The sequence below is a fragment of the Lygodium microphyllum genome, chromosome 10 (assembly GCF_053477565.2).
Source record: "Lygodium microphyllum isolate KBCC chromosome 10, Lygodium_microphyllum_v1.1.10, whole genome shotgun sequence".
NCBI lineage: Eukaryota > Viridiplantae > Streptophyta > Polypodiopsida > Schizaeales > Lygodiaceae > Lygodium > Lygodium microphyllum.
This window is the reverse complement of record NC_141144.1, coordinates 107,460,186-107,475,794: the sequence shown is the minus strand read 5'-3', so window position 1 is coordinate 107,475,794 and position 15,609 is coordinate 107,460,186. Positions and strand designations below refer to the sequence as shown.

At 41.8% G+C, this 15,609-nt stretch overlaps 1 protein-coding gene across 2 annotated transcripts; it reads left to right on the top strand.

Moving 5' to 3' along the window:
- The first annotated feature begins 2,325 nt into the window (after positions 1–2,325).
- EIF4A-III (eukaryotic initiation factor 4A-III) lies at positions 2,326–15,017 on the top strand. 2 transcript variants are annotated; one of them, XM_087686725.1, is made up of 9 exons: positions 2,326–2,748; positions 12,935–13,175; positions 13,258–13,338; positions 13,429–13,536; positions 13,631–13,750; positions 13,857–14,024; positions 14,171–14,257; positions 14,365–14,496; positions 14,684–15,017. In XM_087686725.1, the coding sequence occupies exons 1-8, from the start codon at positions 2,441–2,443 to the stop codon at positions 14,476–14,478; spliced, it is 1,227 nt and encodes a 408-aa protein (XP_087542851.1). In that variant the 5' UTR covers positions 2,326–2,440; the 3' UTR covers positions 14,479–14,496; positions 14,684–15,017. The 2 variants fall into 2 exon arrangements, with proteins under 2 accessions (XP_087542851.1, XP_087542850.1); XM_087686724.1 differs by having other exon boundaries at positions 2,327–2,748; positions 14,678–15,017.
- Positions 15,018–15,609: the final 592 nt, after the last annotated feature.

Here is a 15,609-nt window from a genome sequence, read left to right as displayed (position 1 = left end):
TAACTAACATACATACATGTATACATAATAAAACCTATTATATTTGACAATCTCTCTTGACACTTGCATGTGCTCATGTATACGCATACTTGACTCATGGGGTAAACCTTTATTTGCTTGATCAAGCTAACGATTAATAACATACCCAAGTGGACAATATATGAAGGGCCTTATTGAATATACTAAGATTTAACTTCAAAAAAAAAAAACATAATAGTAGTTGGAACAACCTAAATTCTTATTGCATACTCCATTTGGAACTCCATCTAAAATTCAAAGTCACTACATGATGCCTCAAATGTGCATTATTTGTGCCTTTAAAGTGGGGATTTCTTTTATAATTTCTTTCTTCTTAGATGACTATACAAAGTTATTTCTTATTGTATTATGACTACTTTCTTATTTCTTTATACAACCCTACTAGAATTGCTATGACTACTCCTTTCTTACAACATTTAACATAGGAAATGAACTTAAGACTACATCACCTTGTTCATATGAGTTAGGGGCCATTGTTAGCATTGTTTGTAAGGGCATTATATGGTAATGATTAGGGGATCTTGCTTGTTGTTGAGGGGAAAATCATCCCTACTTAACTAGCACTGTATAGGTCTTTTCTCTTTTTCTCTACTTAAGGGTTTGATTCTTTCCCTTATCAAACATGAACATTAATACAAGAGAGAGAGAAAAACCAAAGCAGGCGCAATGCTATGGTGCATGATGTGCACTCTCATTTGATAGTGATGGCAACACACTTCTTTTAGAAAACGTACCAAAATGCTTATATAGTTTGTGGACTTTCCCTAAATACCCCTCCAATTTCAAATGACTAAAATACATTTGTATGTGTTTTAATTCAAATTATGTGGAGGATCTATTTTTGAGTGCCTTACCATTAAATGAGCTGCAAAAGAGCGACACTTGTCTTTGTAAATTATAAGCTCTTATATCTCATTTGAATATAATATAATAAAATGTTGCCACTATGTTATCTTGGATTTATGAGACACAATTGTCCTAAAAAAACTTGTAAAATATGGTGGGGTAAACCAATTTTGTAAACATGTAAGGGGCCTATTAAGAAATTAGGCAATGTTTTCACTTGCATTTTGGGAATTTGACCAAATTGGAGGAGTTTAGTGAGAATCTTGACTAAATATGAGATGCATTTTGGTAAATTTTGAAATTCAAGGGCAATTTTTAGAGTTTCCTAAAATATGGTGGGGATAGGGGCATGGGCATGGGTAGCTATGTAGTTTGGGGCCTTTGGGCCACCATTCTTTTGTTTGTCCTTCATCAAGAGTGCTTTCATGTAGTGTATTTCAAACTATGGCTAGATAGAGGCCATAGACTATGTATATATTTTTGCACACAAGTAGGTGTCTTTCCTGATATTCGTAGTTAAAGGTAAAAACCAAGTTAATGCAAGCATGTGCTTGTATATCATTAGTTGTGTCACCAGTAGAGCTGCTGCAAGCCATGGATTGATCAAATAAACTCGAAAACATTGGTAGATAAAGATGGAGTTAATGCATATATATGGTCGTATGCAATTGGTTGTGTATATATAAAACCGAGGTTTGACTTAAAATGAATTGCAATATTTTTCAATATCACCTTCAAAACTTTGAAAACAACCTTGCACTCTACGAAATTAAGTCATAAAAATGGAGAATACATGTGAGTTGATTAAAAATTCCCTCCAAAATTTGAGTTGAAGGCTTTTGTATTTATTATCCTAGATGTCTTGATGAATATCGGTCATTGATTGTAAGCAATCTACTAGTCAAAAAAACACGAAAAGATTTGAAATTTTGGCTAATTTGCAAGATGTAGAAAGTCAGTTTACACATGTGAATATGGCCTATTAGTCAGTGGTGTGGAAATTGGTGCAATAGTTAAAAAAAAAAACCTATAGGTTTTGGAGATGCTAAGCATCCCCATACAAGCAAGGCAAATAATGGCTGGTCGAACTTGAGAATGGAACATAATTGGAATTCACACACACTTTGTGGTCATGAACTAGGTTGCCATTACGACAGCCACCATTGGCAACTTTTGGTGCGATTTTAACCACCTGGGGTGGTAGCTTAGTTGGCAGGAGTACTGGGTGTGCCGAGTGTGATCACTCCCTAGCTGGGCAGCTTGGGGGTACTACGTGGACACGCGAGGAGAGATAGGGGAGCCTTATCAAATAAAAATATGAAAGGTCACCGCATTATTATTTTATTATTTTATTTTTTTGGTGCAATTTTGAGAAGGGCCCGTGTGAAACCGCTCTAAAGTCGTAGCCCTAGGTGAAGATAAAAGAGGTCTCTGTGAAAGAAATCCTTTTGCTTCAAAGTCTACCCAGCGTCTTCTCCTTCTCTGTCAGGAGAGAGGGTCCTCCCAGGTACACCCTTCGCGCGTGCAGAGCCTGCGTTTTACCTTGGCTGCCGTCATGGCGGCGACCTCCGTCGTCCCCCGTAACAGGACCCGCAATCAGGGCGTCCTCGACGATGACAGCATCGCCTTCGAGACCAGCCCCGGTGTTGAGGTCTACAACACCTTCGACCAGATGGGTATCAACGATGAGCTTTTGCGTGGCATCTACGCTTATGGCTTCGAGAAGCCGTCCGCCATCCAGCAGCGTGCCATCCGGCCCATCATCCAGAACCGTGATGTCATTGCGCAGGCACAGTCCGGGACCGGCAAGACCTCGATGATTGCCCTTGCCGTTTGTCAGCTCATAGATATCACTAATAGAGAGTAAGAAATGTACTCCTGGCTTGAGTGAATTATGTCTTTCAAACTGTGCTAAATTTATGGTTACCTAGGTAATTTCTCTGTCCAAAACTGAGAACTTTTTGCAAATTCTAACGTGTTTTCTTCACACTGTGATGATCTCAGTAACATTCTAATTTCTAGCCTACCACGATTAGTACCGTCAGTTTGTCGGCAATTTTGGAGAGAGAGAGAGAGAGAGAGAGAGAGAGAGAGAGAGAGAGAGAGAGAGAGAGAGAGAGAGAGAGAGAACACAGCTTATTAAATGCATTGCAACGAGTTCAATTCTTTCACTTGTAAGGTTATCTTGTAATAGAAATGGAAACCATGCAAGGTCATCATAGAAAGCATGATTTGAACCAAGATTTATAGGGTGATAATGATAAAATGACTGGTGTATCACTAGAGAGGGACGACCTATGCTGGCCAAAATTGACCTAAAGGATAGGATCATATACATCAAAGTTTATACATTTCACTTCACGTGCCAAAGGCATGATCAAATTGGAAATTAAAAAAGGAAAAAAAACCCAATAAATACTAAAATCATCATATCATGATAGGACAAGAATACAATATATCAGACGATCCACCTAGACACTCTTAGATGATTGCTTCTTTTTGCTTGGGATGTTTGGGCTTCATAATGATAGCTCTACCTCTTGTGTAGGTTGCCCATTTTCATTCCTTTTGTGTTTCTTGTGCTTTATATCTTGCTTCCTTGTAGGGATCTAGTTTGCATAATTATCTGGATCTTTTCTTACATTGTTGTGTATTGTAAGACTAGAAGGTTTCCTTTGACCATGATTGAAGAATCTTCAATGTGAATGAAGATAATGACCTTGCATACCTTTCTTTGTACGAGTTCGTGCTAAAGTGTTATCAAAAAGGTGTGTAGAGAACTATGGGATGAAGAAGGACCCCCTTTGATGCGGAAGTGGGATCCCCCTTTGAAGAAGAAAGATGAGCCTCTTTTGAGTTCTTCTTGAGAGAGAGAGGGAAGCAAGAAACTCATGTATTGTGGCCTCCAAAACATCTAAAGACAAAGAAAATTCTGCTGTTGGTGCCGAAGAAGGCATTTGGGCTCACAATGGAATAGAGGCTAGGTAGCTCCCAAAGGTGCCCTCTTGAACTTAAGTAAAAGAGGGAGTGGAGGGAGGGCTGCCAATGGAATAGAGGCTTGGTAGCTCCCAAAGGTGGCCTCTTGAACCTGAGTAAAAGAGGGAGTGGAGGGAGGGGTATCACATAGAATCTCCTCAATGCCCGCATCAGAATTGGTGTTTGAGGAGCAAAACAATGACAGGTGAGGAAATAGATAGCTCCTAGGGAACCAAGGGTGGACAACAGTCACAGTCTCTCAGTGGAGCTGACTGTGAAGCTAAAGGAGCGGAAGAAGCCGAATAGTCTCTCCCTCTCTCTCTCTCTCAGTGGACTGATGAGATGGTACCCAACAACCATTGTCTCTCCTTGGAGCGGATTGTTGAATTGGTGGTTGGGAAAGCCATTGCATCCAAAAATGAGTGGGGGAAACCTTGATAGTGTATTGTGGTTGTCTCTAGGAGGTTGTTGCAGTGGATGAGATCTTAGAGCCTCCTTTTGCTCGTTAGGAATTATTGTGCATCTAATGTGTTTGATTGCTTGGAGCATTAACCCTAGAGAGCCGATGCATAATGATCTATGTGGCCCATATAGGTGAGGTAGCAAGAGTGCTAGGAAGGAGATGCATATACTTTGGTGGGGTGGGGAGCAAAGGTTGATGTCAACAATCCTCGGTGGGATGCTTGTTCTTGTTGCAAGAGAAGCACCAGTGGCTCGCCTGTCTTGTGGAGAGGCGAGAGCACCGATGTGGCAAACCTCTAAAGGAAGGGTGGGAGGGAGTAAAAGATTAAGGTATCTCCCAATGATGCAAGGGAAATAGGGGGTAAGGTGGAGGTGATTCCGAATCTGCAATTTGTCTTTGCCTTCTTCAATGAAGAGGATCTTTAGCTCTCTAAGGAGCTTTGCTTTGATACCATGTCAAAATAACAAATATGCTTTGATAACATGCCAAAATAGTGAGACGAAAGGGTGTGCATATGAGAGAGAGAGTAGGGTTTGGGGGGAGAAACACATAATGTATAAACAAGAAACTCAGAAGAAGAGGAACAAGAATGATGGATCATTGGATCATGCTAAGTGAATCAAGCTAATATAGTAGAGCCGAAACTTTGAAGATGACTATACGTGTCTGATTCGGGCAACACTTCAAAGAAACTTGCACTGTAGAGGGAGTGAAAGGTAATCCTCAGGGCAATAGGGTATAGAAGGTAATGTTGAACATGAAGGACATGTGTTGAGGGAGTAGAATGCAGTCCTTTGGTGCCGTCGGAGTCGAGGAAGAAGATCACTAGCTAATGATGTGTACTTTGGAGGGTGAAGGATAGGACAGCCTACTAGATGAAGGAATTTGACCCTAGATGGAGCAAGAATTGCAAAATGCAGCCTCTTGGGAAAGTAGATGCTTGGTGGAGCTGATGTAGATGTTGGAAAGATGTGTGGACAGCAAAACACAACCAAACAACTAACATTGATGAGGGCCAGGGTTGTTAGATGGAGAATGGGCCACCAAATTGCCTATACGTAGATAGATGATGTTGCTAGATGGAGAACTCTTGATACCCGATGGAAGGATGATTCAAATGCAAGGTAGATGTATGGAGGGCTGATGCCTGATGAAGAGAAGCCTCCTAGACTGAAAATGCAGCCGTGATGATGACTCCAGATGATGATGATTATTGTCGCGTGGTGGAGATGGAAGCCGAAGCCACGAACCATAATGTCCTCCTTGCAGGGTGTGAATAGCAATGGAGAGGATGGAAGAACGTGGAAGAGAGTGACTGAATGTCGGAAGGAATGAATGTGTAGGATTGAATCTATGGGTGGAGTCAATGCCATATTTACACACACACACACACACACACACACACACACACACACACAATCCGCCCATTGAAGTCTCTTAGGTGGTGCCCCGATTCTCTCGGGAGCCGCTCAGAAAGCCTATTTGGGGTTGTAAATGGAAACCAAAAATAGGAATGGAGGGAAAATGTACTAAATTACTTGGTTTCTCAACATGGGGTTAGCACATTATTTGTGAATGGGCAGTAGCTAGTTCTTAGGCAAGGATAAAAGAATAATTATCTTAGAAATTATATTCTGAAAAATATTTTTAATGCTGAATATTGCAGTTAGAAGGCTGCCAAGTGGCAAAAAGATTGCCACTTGTCAAAATTACCTATGCAAACTGAGGGAGGATTGTTTGGGAGTTGGCTGAGGGTCATTCCAGCCATTTAGAGGATTGTGGAGGTTGAGAGAGAGAGAGAGAGAGAGAGAGAGAGAGAGAGAGAGAGAGAGCTGCTACAGCAGGCAACAACAGCTCCAGTGCATTTTCAGCTAGTCAAAGAGGCCCACACAACAAGCAGCAGCTCCAAGGGTGTGGCCAGCAGCAGGTGAGTCCATTTTGGGGCTGGTGACAGCCATTAGGGGCTACCAAATCAACACGAGTGACATCATATTTACTATTACAGATCACAGCAGCAGCTAGTTTGGACACTTTTTGGCATAGAAACTTGAAATTTTTTTGTTGACAACTTTCTCTGTCATCTTAGTCTTCCCTCGGTAGTTCTCAGCCTTTTCTAGCCTTCGATGAAGAGCAATTGAAGACAATGCTGCTGAAATCCTAATATATAGTAGAAATCAGGGTTTCCATTGTCACCTTGGCATTTGTGCCCAAATACGGAAGACCTTGCACTTGGCATAGCAATTGAAGGCAATAAATTTGTAGCTGATCTGAGATGTAGCCACTCATTCTCAATTTATTGTGGCTTAAATGTGAGAGATTGAAGGCCCAATTGTACTTGGATTGTAGTACAATTAAAGAGAAAATTGATTTTATGAAGTGCTGGTCATTCTTAAGAGCAATTGTGTTGAAGATTGAAGGAGATCAGTGGGTGTCTCAATGTACTTCAACCTTCTAGAAATACAAGATAAAAATTTATTGCAAGGGGTGCCAATTGTTAGGGTCAACCAAAGCTCGATGGCGAGAACTATCGCATTTGGCGGGTTATGATGCTTGCCATCTTGGAGTCCTATGATTTGGCGGAGCTTGTTACGGAGGTTATCCATTCTCCTTTGAGAGATGAGTTCAGACTCCCTACAAGTGATAAGTTGGAGTTGGCAAAGGCTCAGGCACATTGGGACAAACTAAATGCTCACATTCGCTTGTTTTAATCTCTAATGCACTACAATTGTGATCTCCCATATAGAGCATTTGATGATGGCTTGGGAGATGTGGTTGGAGCTTGATTAGATGTATAATCACATGATGTCATGAAACGAGCTTCTTTGGAAGCCCATATGAGGACCATGAGTGTCAATCAGTCATCTTCTATGCGGGAGCATATCAATAAGCTATAAGGCATCTTTAGATGCAGGTGGAAAATGCATGAAAGGTGATCACTTCTAAGGACATGGTGATAACTCTTTTTTAATAGTTCCACATCATTTTAGTGGTTTCTATTCCACCTTGATTGTCTTAGGGCGGTCAGAGACTCTTCGTTGGGAGGAGTTGATTCTTATGGTCTTGGACCAAGAGGAGTAGTTGAAAGGGACCAATGCTTCTAAATTGGAGGCATTGGTTAGTGCTTCCTCTTAGAAAAAAGGGAAAGACCAAAAGGAGGAGGAGGAGGAGGATAGATCAAAGCACAAGGAAAAGGAGCCGACTTGTCACATTTGTGGCAAGACAGGTCACTGGAAGAAGGACTGCCTCGACAAGGAGAAGAAGGAAAAGGAGAAGAAGGAGAAATCTTCAAAGGACTCTGGAGCAGTGGTTGCCTACTCATCAGCTGCTTTCCTCCACTTGGAGGTGGTTGAGGCATCGACCTTGAAGGCCTCTGATGTTGTGTTGACGGCCCCATACTCTCGGGAGTGGATTATTGATAGTGGTGCCTCTTGGCACATGACTCCTTCTATAGCGGGTGTTGCTCATTTGCAGCCTTTGCATGGACAGATTCTCATTGGTGATAGTTTTTCTATCCCTATTCAAGGAGGGGTTAATATGCATCTTATTCCAGATGGCAGGGTGGTGCCTATACATATGAGGTGCTTTATGTGTTGGCCTAGGGATACCATCCGGTTTCATTGCACAAGATTTGTGCCCTCGGCCTCTTGGTCAAGTTTGATGTGGATTTCTTTCGGGTTCTTGATCATGGATCAAGATAGGTCTTTGCTTCAGGTTATGAGGAGAATGGAGTCTACAAGTTGCGGTCTTCTTCTGCCTTGACCTCTCTTCTTCTTACCTCACAAACACAATCCGAGCTTTGGCATGCTCGGTTTGGCCACCTCAACTATGATTACCTACAGAAGGTGACTAAGGGATAGCTTGTTCAAGGTTTGACGGATATTGTGGTGAGCTAGCAACAGTGTGTATCCTACATCCGTGGGAAGCAAAATTGTGATGCTATTCCTAGCAAGGCTTCGAGGCGGTTGTCAGCACTCTTGAAGCTTGTTTCTAGTGATCTTTGTGGACAAATGAGGGGGAGCTTGTATTTCATGCTAATTGTGGATTATTACAGCAGGATGACATGGGCCTATTTTTTGAAGTAGGAGGCTTTCTTCAACTTCAAGATTGGTTGCTCTTTGAGGAGAATCGATTGGGTTGGAAACTAAAGACCTTACGGTCGGATAAGGGTGGAGAATGTGTTTCTAATGAGCTTTCTCGTTTTTGTGTAGATCTTGGTATCCACTAGGAGTTTGCCAACTCAAACACCCCTTAGGAGAATAGAATATTGGAGCGGAAGAATTGCAGTGTGATCAAGATGGCTTGAACTATGATGGAGCATCGACAAACACCTCAGTGTCTATTGCAGTCCACATTTTTAATTGATACCCTACTTCCACTGTTGTTGGTATGGCACCTATGAGGCGTATTTTGGGTCTAAGCCAGATGTTTCTTATTTTAGGGCATTTGGGTGTGATGCCTATGTTCACATCCCGAAAACACAGTGTGACAAATTTGAAGCGGCTTCCAAAAGATAGGTGTTTGCGGGCTATAGCTCGTAGTCTCAAGGTTGCCGATTATATGACCCCATTGAGCGGGATGTCTACACGAGCCATGATGTTCGGTTTGTGGAAGTTCTAGCCTCCTCGGAGGGGGGTGAGGAACACTCCGTTCTTGGAGATCCTAGCGATAGTTGGGTGCCAACGCTGATGGTAAGGTGTATAGGTTGAGGAAGGCCCTCTATGGCCTTAAGCAAGCTCCCAGTGCTTGGAATGAGAAGATTGCCTTGTTTCTCCAAGAGAGATTGGGGTATCGGTGTTCCTAGGCTGACCCGTAGCTTTATGTTCACTTTTTAGGTGGAGGTCGTGTGGTGTTTGTCCTGGACGACTTGATTGTGATAGGTGATCATGCCCTGATGGTCAAGTAGACGAAGGCAACTCTTCTTGAGAAGTTTGAGATGATGGATATGGGACTTTTTCATTTCTTTCTAGGTCATGAGATCTATTAGACTCCGAGGGGGATCTTTATCTCCTAGCAGTGGTATGTGCAAGAGCTCTTGACTACGTGGGAGATGGAGGGATGCAAGTCTATTACGACCGCTATGGATCCAAACTGGAAGACCAGAGCTCATTCGGATTCTCCTTTGGTAAACGCTACTCGTTATATAGGCAGTTGGTTGGCTCCTTGATTTGGCTTCTCAATACTTGTGTTGACTTATGTTATGTTGTAGGTGTGCTGGCCGGGTTCATGAGTTGATGGTGCATTGGTAGGCTGCTCAGCGCATTTTGCAGTTCCTTCGGGGAACACTTGATATCGGGATCTTTTATCCAGCAGATACAAGTGATGCATGCTTGGAACTTATAGGATGGAGTGATTCAGATTGGGCTGGCGATGTGGATCATTGGAGGTCCACAACAGGTTATTGCTTTGCCTTGGGTGTTGGTGTTGTTTCATGGAGCAGTAAGCAACAACCCACAGTTGCCCTATCTTCGACTGAGGCGGAGTATTGGGCAGCGTCTTCTACCACATGTGAGACTCTGTGGCTCTCTCTGCAGACTATTGGAGGAGCTTGGTTGCCGGTAGACTACATATTGTACTTTAGTGCGATAATGAGAGTTGCCTTGCCTTGGCCCGGAACCTTGTGTTTCATGCTTGGACAAAGCACATCGAGATCCAGCACCATTTCATTCGGGAGAATCTTCTGGATGAGACTATTGGTATGGTCTACTGTAAGATAGAGGACAATCTTGCAAACTTGTTTACGAAGGCGCTTCCTTAGGCTTTACTTTGACAGCACTCCAGATCCCTTAGCCTTTTGCCCTGTCTAGGATTTGAGAGGGGGTGTTAAGAGATTGGCATTCCTTGGACAAGTAGTCATATGCATTCGCAAGCAGTTTTGTGCAGTCGTTGAGGTAGGACATGCGGCAGTCTGGCCATACAGTAGGTGATGTAAGTAGGTGGTAGTCAGTGTAGGTGCCACGTGGCATGACATTTGCAATCGGCCAGATTTTGGGCACTCGACTGCATTAGACCTGCATTATTTTTGTCATTTCTTTTGGGCTATTTATTCTGCCCAGCCTCCACACACTTTCGATCATTCTGGTTATAGGTTTCTAGATTGCTAATCGTGGAGGCTGCTTGGAGGTTCACAAATTGTGAGATCTTCGAGGTGGAGATATACGCATACATACATTCTACGCCCATGTACGTATCTGCTTCCTTATATAGCATTCTTCATTGCAGGTTTTTTGTGTTCCACTCTTTCTCTCTCTCTCTCTCTCTCTCTCTCTCTCCTCTCTCTGTTCACTCTGTCTTGGTCATACGCTTCGGCACCGCTTCACTTTGACTTAAACATGGTGTCGACTCGCCAAGTTGGTGTTGGTTTACTAGATTAAGTGGTGAAGTTTTCATATTCAGAGTTGTATCTATTGCTTCCTGTAATTTGCGGTGAATCAGGTCATCTACCACTCGTTCCAAGAAGAAAGCCACTGTTGTTGTGGTGACTTCGTTTCATAGGGTGTTGCGTATGACTAATTGCAAAGGTCCACCATGGGCCTTCTTGTCCACTTCTTTAGAGTGGCAATTGAGTCTTATGGGGGTGCCGGCTTGCATAATGGTTACAAAGTCACCGTGCGCATACCTCATTGACATAGTAGAGAGAAGATGGAGATGGATTTATAAAGTCTATCCATAGTTTTGTAGCTTTGGCGCATCCAGCCTGCAAGTTGGTAGCCATCATGGATGATAGAGAGCTCCGATTAGACCAGCATGCACACATGACTTGTTGTGTCCATAGATGACCACAATGTAGTGCTTGAGGAGCTTGAGTACTATGCAGATTAGAGAGGGCATGTGGCATGTGCTTCTTCCACTTGTTGGAGGAGGGATTTACTTTTAATCTCTTTTTGGTGGTAGAATTTTGGCTACACACTTGAGACTCTGTAGCCTTTAGTCATGAGAATCCTCACCCAAGATTGCTCTTTAGGCGCATGTGGGAGAAATTAGAGTGCCTATTCTCTCTCACACTAGAGTCGCAATTGACTCAGCACATGACAACTAGAGTGACTAGTTTATTGTTGCACTAAATTGTGCATGATACGGGTGGTGCTCAGTAAGGACAGTCTCAAGCAGGTAAATACTTAACCATAAGAGGCAAAACTTAAGTTCAGTTTTAAGTTTTCAACTTCATGTTTGCTACTTGCAATGTGCCCTCCTAAATGGTAAAGCTTTACAAATTTCACCTCCATGTGTAAGGTATCGACTAGTAAAGCTTTACAAATTTCACCTTCACCTTCATGTGTAAGGTACAGCTTTACCTAGACATGAACAGCCATCATCCAGCTCCAAGAAGCCATTGCCCAGCTCTAGCAAGCCATCTCTCAACTCTAAACTGCTTCTTCCAGCTCCAGGCAGCTCCTCCCAGCCCGAAAACTGCCATGATTCACCCAAGAGCTGCCTGTCCTGATCAGAAACTGCAAATATCAGAGGAAGATCCATGATCAGCAACTATAGACTATGTTCCCCTCTTGGCAACTTGACCTGCCCACAGAGAGGTCTCGTGAGTGGTGTTTTTCAGTCTGTCCTGGGGTTGTGCCTTTCATAAGAATATTTAAAACTAATATTACACTTTTATTATTCCACCTTTGATTCATTAAATTTAAGATGCCCAGCCCAAAGCTTTGGTTTGCCCCCAGATTAATAAGCTAAATGAAACTTACATGAAGTTTCATTAAGAGGAAATCATTTAATGTGTACACAAACTTACACATTAAATAAATTCATTTGTAACTCGGAGAACCTCAATTACTGATTAAATGAAATAATTAATGTGGCATGAACTAACACATTAATTAATTTTGTTTTTTAATCAATGTGGGCACAACTCATTTATGCGATATGCAATGTCTTAGACTTGCCAAAGAGTTTTCCAAAAATAAATCATGTTCATGTTTGTACTGAAACACCTGCTGTCTTGCACATTGAGATAGTATCCCTAAAGGGAAGGTGACAGATTGCACCATTAACCTTCCCTTTACTGACTTGTACATTGAGATGGTCTTGAAAGGGGAACATTTTGCTTTAGGCATTGGGATAAAACACCTTCGTGCAACCTGGCTGGTCACACTTAAAATATTTTCCTGCCTTCATATGAGTCTCATACTCATTGGAAGATGAGTAGTGACTCTGCAGCTGACACCATCCTGCTCAGCCTGCCTGTCTGTTGAAATAAGATTTTTTCTGGCTGTGTCCGGCAACTGAAACTACTGAAACACGGCTACTGGTGAAACTTATCAGAGAACCTGAGTGGGTGCAGATGTTATGTGCATGCACATGAGAGGAGGCCGCATGGATGGAACAGGACTGGGGTCCTAATCCACTGTACAGTGATATGATAACACTCATAAATGTGAGTTAAATAGTCCAAATTTACAAGGTAGGCCAAATCTTGAAAACTGAATACAAAATTTGCTAATTTCTAAAACGAAATGCATAATCAGCCAAAGCATAAACTTAAATGTGGAATTGGCCAAGTTAGAAAAGCCTCTTTTCAACCATTATAGGGACTGCTTAGTTCTGCAAAAAAATTGTCAACTTTTAAATCTGTGTTTTATTTTTGGTTTACTTTCTCTTCAGGGTTCAGGCATTGATACTGTCCCCAACCAGAGAGCTTGCAGCTCAAACAGAGACAGTGATATTAGCTATTGGGGACTACATTAATATTCAAGCTCATTCGTGCATTGGTGGAAAAAATATTGGTGAAGATATCCGAAAGTTGGAACATGGTGTGCATGTTGTATCAGGAACTCCAGGAAGAGTTTATGATATGATAAAGAGGAGAACCTTACGAACAAGGGCTATAAAACTACTTGTTCTTGTAAGTATCATGTTCTGAGTGTTGTCTTTTCAAGCTCTCTAATTCAGGATGTGACACTTACTATGATTTATTCATAATACAGGACGAATCAGATGAAATGCTAAGCAGAGGTTTCAAGGACCAGATTTATGATGTTTATCGGTATCTGCCTCCAGAACTTCAGGTTGAATTAAGTATTTTCAATTTGCACCGAATATGGGTATACACATTGATAATTTTGATAAAGATTGACCATTTCTCTGCATCCTCATAGGTGGTGCTAATATCGGCAACTTTGCCTCATGAAATTTTGGAAATGACAAACAAATTCATGACGGATCCTGTGCGCATTCTTGTGAAGCGTGATGAGTTGACACTTGAGGTAGGCATGTGATTGTGCTAGCAAGGCTTGTCACAACATTATGTAATTTCATTCAGAGAACTTATGCTGCATTTTTGTTCCCTACTAAATATAGGGCATTAAACAATTCTTTGTGGCGGTTGAGCGAGAAGAGTGGAAGTTTGACACACTCTGTGACCTTTATGACACTCTTATTATCACCCAAGTAGTCATCTTTTGCAATACGAAAAGGAAGGTGAGTGTGGCAGAGCTCTAAAAGGCACCTTCATTTGTGCTGTGATCGCATGTATTGATTGTTGAATTCTCCAGATGCCTGATTTAAACTCATCTTTGTATGTCAGGTGGACTGGCTAACAGAAAAGATGCGGAGCCACAATTTTACTGTATCTTCAATGCATGGAGATATGCCTCAAAAGGAACGAGACACAATCATGGCAGAGTTCCGTAATGGGAACACTCGGGTCTTAATCACGACAGATGTCTGGGCTCGTGGTCTTGATGTGCAACAGGTGCAATGTTGTAATGGTTTAGTTTATAGAATTTACTTTGGGCAAAGTGTTGATATATTGTTTTTTTGTTTGACTCCATCCTCTGAATTTTGGTGTTAGGAGTTTTTCTGAATCTGAAATAGCGTTCCATGAATTTTTTGTTCAAGGTTTCGTTGGTTATTAACTATGATCTTCCAAATAACCGTGAGCTCTACATCCACCGTATTGGTCGATCTGGTCGGTTCGGGCGAAAGGTAAAGTGTAATGCCAATTGTTGGTGTAAAATCATGTTGCCAAAGATTGAATGCCTGAAACCTTTTGATGAATTGTGGATGGATTTCTGTCCTCTAATTGCTTTCAGGGTGTTGCCATCAATTTCGTGCGGAGTGATGACATTAGAATCCTCCGGGATATTGAGCAGTATTACAGTACTCAAATTGATGAAATGCCCATGAATGTTGCTGATTTGTTATGAGCAATTTAACTTTTACAGGTTTGTCCGAATATTTTGTCAAGTTGGATTTATCATATCTTGAAGTTTTAAGAATCCCAGCATCTTACGAATAGCCTATTTACAGTTCGTGCAGTCTTTTAAGCTATATAATGCAGATTTAACCATGTAAGAAAGGATCGGATTGGCATTAATGTTAACCACTTGTGAATCTTGTTGGCAGATACAGGTCCAAGATATCAGACTCGTGCCAGAGTGGCTTTGAAAATACACACAAACAGATTTCTCGATATTGTGTTTGCAGTCCAAGTCAGACTCCTGCCAGATAATGGCTTTGAAGATGCACACAAACAGATTTCTCGATATTGTGTTTGCAGTCCAAGGGATATATGAAATACAGTGCTCGGTTTGAACAACCGATTTCTTGTACATTAGTCAGCTACCTTTAACTGCTCTGAGTCGGCTGAGCTTTTTCTTTTTGACTTTACGGACATACTGGATATGCTGGGCAGTTCATGGTGTGCTCTTCTCACTTGGTCAAAAAGGAAGTTTCTACCTTGGTATGTTTGTATTGTAAAGAAATGGTTTCTTTTTTGGTATTGCAGTCCTTACTATGTACTTGTGAGTTTGTTAGTCTCTGATGCTCTGTGTTGTCTTCAAACTATGTCTTGGGGGACTGTTATGGCAGGGTCTTTAAATACTGCCTGTGTGTTACTAGTGTTGTCATGTATATGCCTATCACCCTTGGTGTCTCATGTATAGTCCCCCTGTTGTCTCTTAGACTTGCGTGGGTCTATCATTGTCATCAAAGATTAATAGAAGGTTTAGCAGAAAGTTGAGTATTTCACATTCGAAGTGCTTATTTTTATTAGTCATGTAAAGACCAGAAAAGTTGAACAATTTTTAAATCTGGTTAGCCTACTCAGGTTTAACAAATCTTTTGGCTTGCCATTGAGAAGCATGAGAGTCTAGCGCCTTTTGTTCCAAACTGAGTCACAAGCCTACATCTAAGAAGCTAAGATAAAGAAGCAATGCTACAGGATTCAGTGTTCATTCGCATTCTTATGATCGTGTTCTCTTCATATTTGTATGGAGACTCCCCCAGCTTGGTTGACTTACCTCTTCATGTTACCCTTGTCATTCTGATGGTGGAAT